Source organism: Gobio gobio, assembly GCF_949357685.1.
Source record: "Gobio gobio genome assembly, chromosome: 21".
Taxonomy (NCBI): domain Eukaryota; kingdom Metazoa; phylum Chordata; class Actinopteri; order Cypriniformes; family Gobionidae; genus Gobio; species Gobio gobio.
Genome location: NC_137117.1, coordinates 10,392,586 through 10,408,897, shown reverse-complemented (window position 1 = coordinate 10,408,897; position 16,312 = coordinate 10,392,586). Strand labels below are relative to the sequence as shown.

General features: G+C 41.6%; 1 protein-coding gene across 1 annotated transcript in view; it reads right to left on the bottom strand.

Moving 5' to 3' along the window:
* Positions 1-3,103: 3,103 nt before the first annotated feature.
* The window catches only part of slc1a7b (solute carrier family 1 member 7b), a 99,847-nt gene continuing 86,638 nt past the window's right edge, over positions 3,104-16,312 (bottom strand). The window contains exons 9-11 of the mRNA XM_079802820.1: positions 12,752-12,886; positions 10,990-11,089; positions 3,104-5,434 (exon numbers count right to left, since the gene is read on the bottom strand). Coding sequence (XP_079658946.1) covers positions 5,171-5,434; positions 10,990-11,089; positions 12,752-12,886 — 499 coding nt within the window. The 3' untranslated portion in view covers positions 3,104-5,170. The remainder of the gene's footprint in view (positions 5,435-10,989; positions 11,090-12,751; positions 12,887-16,312) is intronic.

The following is a 16,312-nucleotide window of genomic DNA, read 5'->3' as shown; positions in this document are numbered from 1 at the left end:
CACAGAAAGTTTCGTTTCTGGGAACAGTATTGGACTCACTGCAGATGAGCGCGCGGCTGACGTCACAGGGCGCGGTCTCTGTTCGGAACCGAGCGGTTTCCCTCAGGTCCGGTGCACACATTCCTCTCAAACACTTTCAGAGGATGTTGGGTTTCATGGCCTCGGCGGCGCCAGTTCTCAGACTGGGTCTGTTGCACATGCGCCCCCTACAGCGCTGGCTGAATCGCCGTGTTCCAGCTCACTCATGGCTTTCGGGCCGATTGCAAATCAAGGTAGACCAGAGCTGTGTGTTAGCTCTGGCTCCTTCGAAAAATCCCGTCTGGTACAAGACGGGCGTGAGTTTGGGCACTGTTACGAAGTGGAAAGTTATCTCGACAGATGCATCCAACCTAGGTTGGGGAGCCCTTCACGAGGGCAGGCCGATCTCCGGTCTCTGGTCAGACTCGGAGAAGAGCCTTCATATAAACTGTCTAGAGATGAAAGCGGTCACGATATCGCTAAGAGCTTTCCTTCCGTACATAAAACACCACCATGTCCTGATCCGAACGGACAGCAGGTCGGTGGTAGCCTATATAAATCGCCAAGGCGGTCTGAGATCTATCGATCTGCATTCAATGGCGGAAGAAGCCCTAATATGGGCAGAGCACAATCTGAGCTCGCTGAGAGCGACTCACGTGCCAAGCATTCTGAATTTGGGTCCGGACATGCTGTCCAGGGGCAAAGTGTCCCCAGCAGAGTGGTCTCTTCACCCAAATATAATTCAGACAATTTGGGGCAAGTTTGGAGAGGCAAAAGTGGATCTTTTCGACTCACAAGACAATGCTCAATGCCGAATATATTTCTCCAAGCACGAAGATGCGTTGGCCCACGAATGGCCCAACCTTCCTCTTTATGCTTTTCCCCCAATCTCAATGTTACCTCAGGTCATAGAGAGGATCAGGGAGAGCAAATGCGCTGTGCTTTTAATAGCCCCGCTTTGGAGAAATCAACCTTGGTTCTCACTGCTGAGTCAGATGTCAGATACAGCTCCGTGGCCGATCCCGCTGAGGAGAGATCTCCTCATGCAGGCGGAACGGCAGATCTGGCATCCCCGTCCCGATCTATGGGCGCTTCATGTTTGGCCCATCAACGGGTACATGAGAACCTTTCTGAAAGCGTAATGAATCCTATTACTGAAGCTAGAGCCCCCCCGACCAGGCGGCTCTATTCAGGCAAATGGTCAGTCTTATCAGACTGGTGTAAAGCGCGAAGTCTGACCCCACATGATTGTGCAGTGTCAGAGGTGCTTACATTTTTACAAGAGCTTCTGGACGCGGGTCGCTCCCCCTCCACGCTCAAAGTTTATGTGGCTGCTATAGCAGCGTATCACATTCAAGTGAACGGACTGTCACTAGGAAAGAACGATCTCATTGTTCGCTTCCTTAAAGGGGCTAGAAGGCTTCACCCACCTCGCCCCCCTTCAGTCCCTATATGGGACCTGTCCACGGTCCTGGATGCTATGAAGAGCTCTGCATTTGAGCCTCTGCATTCAGTGAGCTTAAAGCTCCTGTCACTAAAGACCGCTTTTCTGCTAGCGATCGCATCAGTTAAGCGAGTGGGTGATCTGCACGCGCTCTCTGTGAGCGCCTCGTGTCTGGAATTTGGGCTAAACGACTCCAAAGTCGTCCTCAAACCAAGACATGGATATGTACCTAAAGTGCTTTCAACTCCGTTCAGAGCACAGGTCATTTCACTTTCGGCACTTTCATCACAGTTAGATGAAATAGATGCTAATTTGCTCTGTCCTGTCAGAGCGCTGAGAATATACATAGAGCGTTCCGCTGCTTACAGGCAAACTGAACAGCTCTTTGTATGCTTTGGCGGCCGCACCCGAGGGTACGCGGTTACAAAGCAGACCCTGTCACGGTGGATAGTGGATGCTATCTCACTGGCCTATGAGTCTAAAGATCTCAGCTGCCCCTTAGGCATTAAAGCCCATTCTACTAGAGGCATGGCCTCTTCGTGGGCTTGGTCTACTGGCATTTCTCTGAATGATATCTGTGCGGCGGCAGGCTGGGCCTCCCCGTCCACTTTTATCAGATTCTATAATTTAGATGTTCCGGCTTTACAAGCTGGGCTTCTTGCTGTGTAAACAGATTTAACCCCTTAAGGCTCGATAAGTCCGGCCTGGGTTGAATATTGTATAAGTCATAAGCATATTCCTTATACGGCTCGAATTATCTGGCCACTCATTATTCCTGACCCGACTATGTCTGGTCTATACTTATTATTGCACGTATATCGTGTTCATTCTCATTAGGGCCCGACTCAGGTCTGGCTCATTCTGAATTATTGATATCATATTACGGGCCCACCTAGGTTGGCCTGGGTTTGGTGTCGTCGGCTTTAGAGCCGTTAAGCAAGCACAGCGTTTTGCATTGGTCCCCCATAGCGTTTTAGCAAAACGCAATACGAGAGTACTCTCGTAAGGGAATGTTTCGGTTCCCTAAGATGAGGGAACGGGTATTGCGTTTTGCTTGCCGTGCTTGCTCAGGAGTCGCTTCAGTCAATTAACATGACTAACCTTGCGAGAGTGGGTCTTATATACCCTTGGCTATGCATATTCTGTTGCCCCTTGTGGCGGGAATTTGGAAGGACCTGATTGGTCCGTCCCGCCCCACGGTCTCGCTATAGGTTGCTGCAGTTGCAGCGGCACAGCCAATCAGCACGCAGATGCTTCCTGCTGAGAGTTGTGCAGCTGCACTGCGTATAAAAGGTATTTTTGGATAAAAATTTGCTTCAATATCTCGAGGAAAGGAATTCCCCCATAGCGTTTTAGCAAAACGCAATACTCGTTCCCTCATCTTAGGGAACCGAGGTTACATTAGTAACCGAAACGATATCTTTGAATAATTCATCATAATGCAACTATATACATATATGTATATTTCATAAACCTGAGGGATGAAACAAGTTAAATTTAACAAGAAAAAGAAAATATTTGGAGATTTAGGCACTTTTGCTTGTGGATAAAATTGTTTGCATGTAAAATGAAATTAACAACATATTCAAGAGATGCATGATTGTGGGTTTTCGCAAAGATAAAAAAGGATAAAACTGGGTCAGATAGTAGGGTTCAAATGTATTATGCTACAATCACAAAATAAATCTTCAACAAGACCACAAAATTAGCAAGTTTAATCAAAATTAAGATATTTATAGATGGATGAATTAAACCTGTCACTCGTATTTCAAGTTGTTACGCTTCAGGTAACGTCGTAGGTCACATGATAACGTCAACATGGCGCTTAAAGTGCGGATCGCATTCATACTTAACGAGATCAGGTAATATAGTACTTACTCTTTTCGCGTTCGTTAAGTAAGTACTTATTGAAAATGAGTACCTACTCAATGAGTATGCGGTTTCGAACGCAGCCTTAATGAGAGAGTCATTGAATCATCCATTCAACCGATTAATTAAAATGGCTAATTCATTCAGGAATGAAGCATTTGACTGTCTTAATGAGTGAATCATTGAATCATTCATTCAACTGATTAATTAAAACGGCTGATTCATTCAGGAATGAAGCATGTGACTGTTATAATGAGTGAGTCATTGAATCATTCACTAACCGATTAATTCAAAAGGCTGATTCATTCAGGAACAAATAATTTGACTGTCTTAATGAGTGAGTCTTTCAATCATTCATTCAAATGGCTGATTCATTCAGGAACAAATCATTTGACTGTCTCAATGAGTGAGTCATTGAATCATCCATTCAACCAATTAATTCAAACGACTGATTCATTCAGGAATGAAGCATTTGACTGTCTTAATGAGTGAGTCATTGAATCATTCATTCAATCGATTCATTCAAACAGCTGATTCATTCAGGAATTAAGCATTTAACTGTTATAATGAGTGAGTCATTGAATCATTCATTCAATCGATTAATTCAAACTGCTGATTCATTCAGGAATGAAGCATTTGATTAATTGTGACTCATTCAGTTACGAATGTGTATCTCAGAGATGTAAAATATTAACTTCTTGTTTATTGAACAGTTGTATAAAATCAATATCACATTTTTGCTGATATTTGGAGAAAAAACTCTTTGTGTGATATTAACTATATTAAATTATATAAATATAAAAGACATACAGAGGCATTTCCGCCCCTTATCTTTAATTTTGGGGGCATTATAAATGCATTTTAATAGACAAAATCAAGCACTGAAAGTGTGCACTTAAAATGCTCATGTATTACTCTAATTTACCTCACGTCAGAATGCGTTCGCTCACAACACGATCTCATGAAAGTGTGTATCTATAGCACAAATTGTATTTATTGTGCAAAATGTATGTGCAAAAATAAATTTTTGCATTCATATGATATATGCACTGTAAACCCCTTGAGTACAATTAGTGGTGTGGGTTTAGGTGCGTTTTCCATGCCATAAAGTGCGTACCATATGCACACAAAAACACACATAAATTGCACGATAAATACAATTCATGCTATAGATACACACTTTCATGAGATCGGGCTGGCTCTCTGGGTGTGTTTTTGTAAAGTGAGGGGTATACTCGATAATGTCGGATGGCATTTATTTCGTTGAAACAACAATTACGACATTATCGTAGACGATATATATTGCACACCCCTAATTTGTACTGGAAAAAAATACATAAATACTGAGGAACAGAATCATTTTTACAGTGTCCGATAACATAAAACATTCAATATCACAGTCAATGTCGATTTTCATGCACACCTGCGATAAGAATCAAATATAAGATATAAAATTATATATAAACTTGAGAAATTAAAAAAAAAAAAACACCGCATAGAGTACATAGCTATGTTGTATTTACAATTCACTCATGCTTTTTGACAGTCTTGAATAACGTTTCTGCTACTACAGGACCATGGCCATGACCCCTTGGTGTTGTGGACCTTGACCTGGTTTTTCTTTCCATCCTGACATTATCTAATGCACTGAATGGGACGACTGGGATGTGCTGCCAACAGTGGCATTACTGTGGCCCATATGTGCAGGATCATACCATGTGTTGCCTCATGACTGCCAGAGAAAAACGGAAAGGAAATAACACATGCCCTGTTTCCATGTACGTGGATTCTTTTAGTCCGATGGATTTCAGTCTGCGCCCTGAAAGCTTTTGATTGCCGCTATACATTAGTCTCGAGACCGTTCATATCGATGGCACAATGGTCCTTGTCTCTGTGTTTCAGGTGCCGCGGTGGTACGGGCGGCTTTTTCCGATCGAGAGGCGGCGGGCGGACCCCTTCCTCCAGCTGCATGAGGCGGGCCACGTCCGGAGGGATGTGCTCGGGTTTGCCCTCTGGTGGCGGGGGCTGGAAACTACCATTGTTCTGCTGACAGTTTGGCAAACCCTGGTTAGCCACGGGCTTTGTTTCGCAGATGAGCGGGACCTATGGAGAAACACATGAGGCAAATGAAAAAAGGCAAATGTCTTTTTTTGCTTTGTTCGACTGAAGTCTCTGGAACACTTTCCAATAAGGTCTCATTTGTTGACATTAGTTAAAGGGATAGTTCACCCAAAAACCAAGCCAACAAGCCATCCTAGGTGTATATATGACTCTCTTCTTTCAGCCGAACACAATCGGAGTTATACAAAAAAATACCCTGGTTCTTCCAAGCTTTATAAGGGTAATCCATACTAGTAATCCATATAGCTCCAGAGCGTTAAAGCTTTAAAGCGATAGTTCAACCAAAAACGGCGACCAAAAATAAAAAATTGTATGTTTATCTGCTTACCCCCAGGGTATCCAAGATGTAGGTGTCTTTGTTTCTTCAGTAGAACACAAATGAAGATTTTTAACTCCAACCGTTGCAGTGTGATAGTTGTATAATGCATGTCAATTGAGATATTTTAGAGTATGAGAGCTATGAGAGTAAAAACACATAGACATACGAATCCATATGAAACCCTGCGGCTCGTGGCGACACATTGATGTCTTAAGACACGAAACGATCGGTTTCTGCGAGAAACCCAACAGTATTTATGTTATTTTTTTACCTCTTATCAAACAAATGTCATCTAGTATTCCCAGCGCCATAACTTCCGGCGAATAAGGTCAAAATCCTGGTGCGATCAAAGATATATATACGTAGATGCCTCATTCGACCGATCCGTGCAGGCACTAATGAGGAATCTATGTATATATCTATGATCGTGCCGGTATTTTGCATGTATTTTGACCTTATTCGCCGGAAGTGATGGCGCGGGGACGGCTGATGCAGAGCCATAGAAAAAAATGAAATAAAGTTTTAACTATGGATATTTTTCTTACACAAACGCATCGATTCGCTTCAGAAGGCCTTTATTAACACCCCGGAGCCACGTGGAGCAGTTATTTGATAGACAGATGCATTTTTTTATGGACTTCAAAAACAGAGCAACTATTACTGCCATTATAATGCTTGGATTAGCCAGAACATTTTTAATATTACATTTAAGAAGAACGTCATATACACCTAGGATGACTTGAGGGTGAGTAAATCATGGGCTAATTTTCATTTTTGGGTGAACTATCCCTTTAATAAAGGCCTTCTGAAGCAAAGCCATGCATTTTTGTAAGAAAAATATCCATATTCATAACTTTATAAACTATAATCACTGGCCCGTGTTTTGTTTTGCTCTATCCTCTGTGCTTCTGCGTTCGTTAATACGTCATGCGGAGGTCACTCTTCTGCGGAACTAGACTTGTTACTGGAAACCATTCGATTTATCTGAACTGCGGCACAAACTAAAATGGCGACGCGCATTTAGCTCAACTAACGCGATTGTTATAAAGGTCGTTAAACAACAAAACACATCCACTAGCCCATATCTGACCATCGGAATATCAGATATTACATGCTAAAGTTAACAAATTTGTGAATATTTTTAATGACAAAATGAACTGAAAGCAGGTCATACAGCACTATTGTGACTGCGGTGTGTCCCGTGACAAACAATGGCGTGTCAACAATAAAGTGATACGTTCTAAATAATGGTCACCTTGAAAAACTCACACTGGGGGGTCAGCCAGAATATTTCAAACGTATGTGTGAAAAGGTTAATGCACAGTAACGTCTCGGTTACGTATGTAACCCTCGTACGTTATTGACTAACGAATGGGGGTTTCGCCTAGAAGCCAATTACCTTCGAGGTGTTTAACAGCGCCCAATGGCGTGCCAATGCCATGGGCATGCGGAATTTGCATGCGTAACTCCGCCCCACCGCGTGGGTATATAAGGAAGTACGCTGGCAACATCGCATTATGTATCTGCTGCGGAGCCAAGATCTGAACTCCGCGTTCCAGCAGCACAGCTGACGTGGCTGAGGAACGTACGTCTCCGTTCCCTCCTCAGGGAACGAGGGTTACATACGTAACCGAGACGTTCCCTTTCGTTCAGTCACTACGACGTACGTTAGTGACTAACGAATGGGGGGTTCCAATACAACCGCGCCACTCAGCTGTCGTCCAGTGCCCTGGGTAAGTGTGAGATCCCGCCACTTAAGGCCGTAGGACTCCCACTTATCACAAGATTACCAAGGTACACTGGGAAGCATATCCCAGTGAGGGAATGCCAAAGATGCCTACCCGTGGGGAGGACTTAGAGAGTACACATATGACCCGCTGTGGGCTGCATATGGGAAACTCTAGGGTACCAGCCGAAGGTGGATTTTTAACCCTAGGCGTGGCAGGGGCTTGCCAAGGGAAAGACACCTGCTCATTGAGGAGGCTTACGGTGGAAATACTCGTGTGGGGGTTGCCGGAGGGAACCATGCACACGGGGCACCTGGCCGGACATGAGGGTCTGGGCTCGAAAGGGCAGACTGAACTGATGTCGGCGTCGACAGTGCTGGAGGAGCTCAGGGCTCTCGGGGAGCTCACCTGAGGAGAATATCGCACTTATCCAGTCCGTGGAGTGGAGTGGCGAGCAAGCGAAGACACCTAGAGCCTAGTCCATTACCGGCCCCTCCGGGGGGCGAATACATAGTCGGACACTGGCTCCACTCGGAGATTATAGAATCTGGCGAATGTGTTGGGTGTCGCCCAGCCTGCAGCTCTGCAGATGTCTGTTAGCGAGGCGCCATGCGCTAGAGCCCAAGAGGAGGCCACACTCCGGACCGGTCACGGGAAGACAACGGGGACTTCCAGGACCGGGCAAGCTCCTCATGCAGCTCGGGAAAGAAAGGTATTGAGGGTGGGGACTGACGTGAGTCAGCGCGGGCTCCCAAAAACCAATCATCGAGCCGCGAGCGTTCGGGACAGGCAAGCATTTGAGCTTCAGCAAGAACCAATGAGGTTAATTCTAGTGTTACGCAGCACGTTTGAGTTGATCAATGTTTATATGCGAATAAAAGCCTAAATTCAATCTGTTCATCATATAAAGTGATCGTGTCTCTTCAGAAAATTTGGACTAAACTGCTCAATTCATATGGATTAGTTTTACAATCTCTTTATGAACTTTTTGAAGTTTCAAAGTGGTAGTTGCATAGATGTCAATGCAGGGACAGAAATCTCTCAGATTTCATCAAAAACATTGTAATGTGTGTTTCAAAGATGAACGAAAGTCTTATGGGTTTGGAACGACATCAGGGTGAGCAAATTATTAAAAAAATTACATTTTTGGGTGAACAAACCCTTTGGCTATTTCTGTGTTTTCACTGTTACACGGTAGGGGGTGCTATTATGCATCTTCTGAAAGAGTAGAGAATCTCCTGATCAAAACACAGGAAAAATGAGCAGAAACAAGCAATAAAATAATTGCTTTTGCAAGTTGTAGTCTTTGGGGAAAAAACTAGAATAAAACTTTTTTTTTTTAAAGCAGAGCCTCTGTTCTTTCTTTTGATATATTGCATGCTCAGATATTCATACAACAAAATATTCTGGGGTCCATGAAAGTTTTGTGTGAATGATCAAAAATGTTGACGATGGCTGGCAACTTAAAAAGAAAATGGTGTTGGAGAAAGAGTTAATTAAAAAGTCATTAAAACACGCCCTCTTTTCTGTCATCAGAGCAATTGTCATTTTAATCTGTTAATTGTTCTTTCATTATATTTTATTTTTATTTACATAGATTCTAAGAAACCCTGTTTTTCCACCTTGTCGTGACTATCTCGCCTCCCAGTTTATATATATCTGTATGCAATAGTCACAAACTTTTGTTTGTTTTTGATTTTCAATACAGTATCCTTGAGATGTCTTTGTGATTACGGCACACAGTCTTAGAGTTATGAATCAGGTGACCTGTTCTCTTGTCAAGGAAAAACATTAAAACCCTTTGTTTCTGTGTTATTAAGAAGATGAAAACTTTTTTTTTTTTGTTAAAGCAGAGCCTCTGTTCTTTCTTTTGATATATTGCATGCTCAGATATTCATACAACAAAATATTCTGGGGTCCATGAAAGTTTTGTGTGAATGATCAAAAATGCTGACGATGGCTGGCAACTTAAAAAGAAAATGGTGTTGGAGAAAGAGTTAATTAAAAAGTCATAGTCACAAACTTTTGTTTGTTTTTGATTTTCAATACAGTATCCTTGAGATGTCTTTGTGATTATGGCACACAGTCTAAGAGTTATGAATCAGGTGACCTGTTCTCTTGTCAAGGAAAAACATTAAAACCCTTTGTTTCTGTGTTATTAAGAACCATGTTCTTGTACTTAACATGCTTATTTTTCATTCACATCTCTCTCATTATCACTATCACGTTGAGGGCGTACAATTAAGATAACACTTATATCTGTCCTCATGAAACCCTGACAAAGACATGAACTTGTGTAAAATATCATTCAGAGAGTACCGTCCATGCAACTCATATATATTTATTTTTTAATTAATGCCGTTTTTTACAATTCATATTATTTCCAAAGCAGCTTTATAAAGTTTTGCACAAACCCTACATTAAGGTAACAATGGCAAGGGAAAAAAACCTTGGGAGGATCGAACTCAGTCCTTGTGTTTGTGTAAATATTTTGAGATATATTGTATTGAGTTCGATCCTCCCAAGGTTTTTTCCCTGCCATTGTCTCCTCTCTGTGTGGTTTGTGAACGGCTATACACTGTAAAGCCACTTTAGAAACAGGTGTGAGTTTGTGTAAAGGGTTACATTGTGGGTGGCAGTGGCTCAGTGGTTCATGTAGGTTGTCTACAAACCGGAAGGTTGGTGGTTCGATCCCCGGTTCCACCTGACCAAGTGTCGAGGTGTCCATGAGCAAGACACCTAACCCCAGCTGCTCCAGACGAGCTGGATGGCGCCTTGCATGGCTGAACCCGCCGTCGGTGTATGAATGGGTGAATGTGAGGCAAAAATGTAAAGCGCTTTGGATGGCCGTAGGTCTGTTAAAAGCGCTATATAAATGCAGTCCATTTACCATTTACCATTTACATGAAGTCGTTCTGTTGAATCTAAATCCAATACATTTAATTGTCATTGGACATGCATATTTCAAGATGTATTTGGGCTGATTACATGAAATTACATGCAGTGTGATATGCTATTATAATAATTTGTTACATTTATATAGCGCTTTTCTGGGTACTCAAAGCGCTTTACATGGAAGGGGGGAATCTCCTCAACCACCACCAATGAGCAGCGCCACCTAGATGATGCGGCAGCAGCCATATTGCACCAGAACGCCCATCGCACACCAGCTTATGGTGGAGAGGAGACAGGGTGATGAAGCCTATCAGTGTATGGGTATGATTAGGAGGCCATGATGGACAGAGGCCAATGGGCAAATTTGGCAGAGATGCCGGGGTTACACCCCTACTCTTTTGAGGCTACTCTCTGGGGGGCAGGGGTTCTTTTGGAAAAAATTAAATGGAAATATATATTTTTTTAATGGCCTCACACTTTTTGACACTTATATATATTATACCATATATAATTTAGTTTGCAAAAAATAATAATACAACTAATGTCCATGCTATTTGTCAACTACATATATGATATGATGTTTTTAGCTGACTCACCCCATCTCCCTCTTTGATGAAATCCTTTCTGCAGATATGGGCCATGATTCCTGTGGCCAGAGCGTCTCCCATCACATTGACCATGGTGCGAAATCTGTCTCTGAAGAGGTAAGGATAAACAGACGTGATGTTAAAATTCACTTAACTTTACTTTTTCAACTCTCTTTAGTATGTAATGTTGCTGTTTGAGCATGAAAAGGCCCTGCAAAAAGTCCCTCCAGTGGGAGTTATACTCTATATCAGTGTCAGTGTTTCTGAACTCCCTGAAACGCCTCCACGTCTTGAGTTTTCTTCCGGGAATAAACACGTCACAATATTCCTCATTTAAATAATCCCCGCCCAACGCTAAATAAAGAGGCGGGGCCTAGTTGAGTTAGTTAGTAGTGTGTTGAAACTTGCAGTTATGGTAAGGTGCGGGGAATTTCCCAAACACGCTCGAATCGATTGACCAATCACAACACACCGGTCCAGCCGACCAATCAGAGCACATTGCACTTTTCAGAAGGAGGGGCTAGTCACGACTGTTTCCCGAAAATGTAGTAACTTTGTTACACGTCATTCGAGCCACGTTGGTTCAACAGTACAGTAGTTAATGACGTCACACAGGTGGTAGAGTAATAGCGTCAATTAAATAATCTGTTCTAGATCAAATTAATGTCCGATTATTGCTGTAAGAAATAATGAACATGACATTCGCTATTTGTGTTCTCTATGTTTTTGCTTAATTTCCAGATGTTTCGTTCAATCGCAAGTTCCCTCTTACGTCTCTCCGGGGTTCGTATTAGAGCACTTACGCACATGCGCACTCTTCAAAAACAGCGCTTGAGACACTAAAAGACATAGAATGGAATTTGTATATATTTGGAATGAAAGATATACAATGATGGGACTTGTGAACATCAATGCTTTTGGGAAACAAACCCCAGAGCGTTACTGACAGGCTGGGAAGAGAGGAACTGCAACAATGTCAAATATGATTAAAAAAAAAAATTTCAAGCATGAAAACCTGTTCTAGTAGAGCCCAAAAACAAAATAAAGACTTTGTAAAAAAATACATATTAGGTCCCCTTTAATTAATTTTAAAAACTGATGGATAAAACAAATGAGGATAGATACAAACTATAGATAAAAATAGAGCACGGTGGTAAAATGCTCAAATACGTTTGCTTAGCACATGTTTATGTCAAGTCAAGTCAACTTTATTTATATAGTGCTTTTTACAATGCAGATTGTTTCAAAGCAGCTTCACAGTGTTAAACAGGAAAATAATGCAACAGAATTTAATTCAGCTGTACAGCCGCTCTGGAGAAAATGATGATGTCATCAGCTCATTTCAATTATCATACAGTGACAATGTGGGCAGATCAGTAATTTAGTTGATATATTTAATTCAGCCAAAGGCGACAGTGGCAAGGAACCAAAACTCCATCAGGGGCATAATGGAGAAAAATAAACCTTGGGAGAAACCAGGCTCAGTCGGGGTGCCAGTTCTCCTTTGGCCAATTAACAAACAGTGTATGATTATTATTTTTAGCAACTTTACAGGTCAGAAGTCATATTAGATCGAAATATTCTAAAGATCGGAGTCATCACATCCGAGACGGGTTTATTGAGGATGCCGCGTCGATGAGGCAATTTCAGGGGGAGTCTAATTGACACATTCTTTTTTATGTAGAAAAAGAATGAGGAAAAGCAGTAGAATGCAAAAACATGTTCTGTGAACGGCCCCTAACGGAAATACACAGCACATGTCGATACTTACAAGGCCCAATCAACAGCGATAATGAGAGTGATGTCATCGGTGGGCAGTCCTACAGATGTCAACACTATAACCATGGTGACCAGGCCGGCCTGTGGGATCCCGGCTGCACCGATGCTCGCTGCTGTCGCTGTAATGCTGGAAAACATGGAAAACAAAGCATTACACAACAAACTAGAGACCATCGAGAGTAAATATATACATGATGTAAATTTAATTTTGGGGAGAACTATCCCTTTAAATGTTCAATTTAAGTAGGCAGGTCATAGGTCTGTTATTTTTACACAAATTGCATGCAACTTTTTTGAATGACAGATAACCAGCTGTCATTTATTACAGGGTGACAGCAAACAGTAAACATAAAATCAAACACAGAATGAGCAGCTGAACAAAAGCTCTTGCTGCATGCACACACTCTCAAAAAAAGAGTACAAAATTGTACCTTTTAAGGGACAAGTGGCCGTCACTGTGGTCGGACCCTTAAGGGTAAATTTTTGTAGCTCTAAGTCAGGGGTAGGCAAGTTCGGTCCTAGAGAGCTGATGTCCTGCAGAGTTTAGCTCCAACCCTACTAAGCCACCATAAAACTCATGGTTCCCAGCATGCATTGCAGCATTAAGTATGTCACCATTGTTGAGATTCATATGCTGATTCTTGATATCTGTGTGCGTCTAAACTTTTCCCCCCTAGAATGTATATAAAAATCAAAATTCAGAATGTCTGATCTGTGGCAAGAAAGTATTGTTGGTGAATATTATTTATTGACAGTGATGATTAGTCAGTGATGAGTGAAACATTTTTCTTCATGATAATTTTTGTTTATGGCTTCTTTTGATTTGGACAGATTATGTGTTTTGTTAACACTGTAACAAAAACCACAAACTCACATAAAAGCCAAGAGTCAAACTGCGCAACTAAAGGAAACACTGATCACCATAATGGTGAATGGTTTTCAATAAAACATAAACATCTAAACCTCTTTTAATTCTCAATAAGAGCTTATTTAGATGTCTTTCAGGGTTGGAGCCAAACTCTGCCGGACAACAACTCTGCTCTAAGTAGAGGAAACCAATGGTATAACTGTACCCTAAGGACCAATTGTGTACATTTAAAAAATATACAATAATACGTTTGGTTCCCCAAGGAACAAAATTGTGCCTCCACTGTACCTTTTTTTCTGAGAGTGTATGCATCTCGTCCCTCACAGGATTAGTTAACTCGAGTGTCACACACTCAAGCTTTAAAACATTTTTCAACACCCAGTGATAAAATGTGCACTGCTTCATTGAGAAATAACATATATTGATGTCACACTTCGATCTACACACTATTTATAATGCAAAAGGATGAATAAAAGATGATCTGGCCTTTTCTAGTGAAGTAATGAGGTTCTGATGAGGGCTGCCATGGCCCATGAGGAGCCTGCCAAGTTTTTAAAGCCAACATTACAATAAATCATTACTCATTAAAGATAACTAATTATAGAAATGTACAGCTGTGTTATGCCTGTTTTACACAGCACTGCAGGTTACATTATTTCTGCTGTGTAATAGAGCTGCAGTTCCATAGTGTGTGACTTGTTAATTGGGCGGTGCGTTAAATGCACATCTTCATTGCACTGCTTACGTGCAGAAATTCTCAATTCTGTCACTTGTTAATGTCAGGGGCGCCGCTAGCAATTTTGGGCCCTATGAAAGAATATGGTGTTGGGCCCCCTACCGCACCAACCTAGCTATCCAAAATCTTTGTCTGCAATTTAATAATACTGACCAATTAATCTCTGCTCGCTCAATCCAGAATGCCCCAATTGGTCGATGAAACATTGATTAAAATAAAGATACAATTTATACAAAATTAAATTTACTTTCATGCTGTTCACTTTTCATAATCAACATTGACAGATTGACTACACAGATAGACATAAAAAATTACATTATAATATTTAAACATAAATATAAAACTAAATACTAGGGCTGTCAAAAGATTAATCGCGATTAATCGCGATTAATTGCATCCAAAATAAAAGTTTGTGTTTACATAATATATGTGTGTGTACTCTGTTAATTATTATTTATATATAAATACACACACATTCATATATTTAAGAAATATTTGCATGTATATACTGTATATACATTTATATAATCTATAATATATATAAATATAAATGTTTTATATATAAAAATAATATTTTTTTTTTAAATATATACATGCTTGTGTGTGTATTTATATACAGTATAAATAATAATTAACAGAGTACACACACATATATTATGTAAACACAAACTTTTATTTTGGATGCGATTAATCACGGTTAATCTTTTGACAGCCCTACTAAATACATTTTATTATGCATTTTCTCTTACAGTACAGAGAAATTTCATGTCGGAGTTGGATTTGAGCAAATATCGTTTTACCCATGAGCGTGAGTGGTTTGTGAGTGGAGCGTTTTGCTGGAAATAAGCCATCATTTTGTTATATTTGCAAATCTTTGGCAGATTATACAATTATAATTTCTATTACATTACTACTAGTACTATTACTACTAATAAAACCAATCTCTGGGGGCCCCAAAAGTGCATGGGCCCTTAGAATCGTCCCAACTTTCCCCCCCTTAGCGGCGCCCCTGGTTAATGTTGTATGTGCACTGCAATAAGAATGTGCTGCTATGGCATTGATTACTGTGTGAAAGCTCTAACTTGATAATATAAGTGCCGCATTAAATGTACACTATATTGCCAAAAGTTTTGGGACGCCTGCCTTTACATGCACATGAAATTTAATGAAATCCCATTCTTAATCCGTAGGGTTTAATATGGAGTTGTCCCACCCTTTGCAGCTCTAACAGCTTCAGCTCTTCTGGGAAGGCTTTCCACAAGGTTTAGGAGTGTGTTTATGGCCATTCTTCTGCATTTGTGAGGTCAGGCACTGATGTTGGACGAGAAGGCCTGGCTCTCAGTCTCCGCTCTAATTCATCCCAAAGGTGTTCTATCGGGTTGAGGTCAGGACTCTGTGCAGGCCAGTCAAGTTTCTCCACACCAAACTCGCTCATCCATGTCTTCATGGACCGATGCTTTGTGCACTGGTCATGTTGGGACAGAAAGCCGTCCCCAAACTGTTCTCACAAAGTTTGGAGCATGAAATTGTCCAACATGTCTTGGTGAAGCATTAAGAGTTCCTTTCACTGGAACTAAGGGGCCAAGCCCGACCCCTGAAAAACAACCCCACACCATAATCCCCCCTCCACCAAACTTTACACTTGGCACAATGCAGTCAGGCAAGTCCCGTTCTCCTGGCGACCGCCAAACCCAGACTCGTCCATCGGATTGCCAGACAGAGAAGCGTGATTGGTCACTCCAGAGAACACGTCTCCACTGCTCTAGAGTCCAGTGGCGGCTTGCTTTACCCCACTGCATCCCACGCTTTGCATTGCACTTGGTGATGTAAGGCTTGGATGAGCTGCTCGGCCATGGAAACCCATTCCATGAAGCTCTACACACTGTTCTTGAGCTAATCTGAAGGCCACAGGAAGTTTGGAGGTCTGTAGCTGTTGGCTCTGCAGAAAG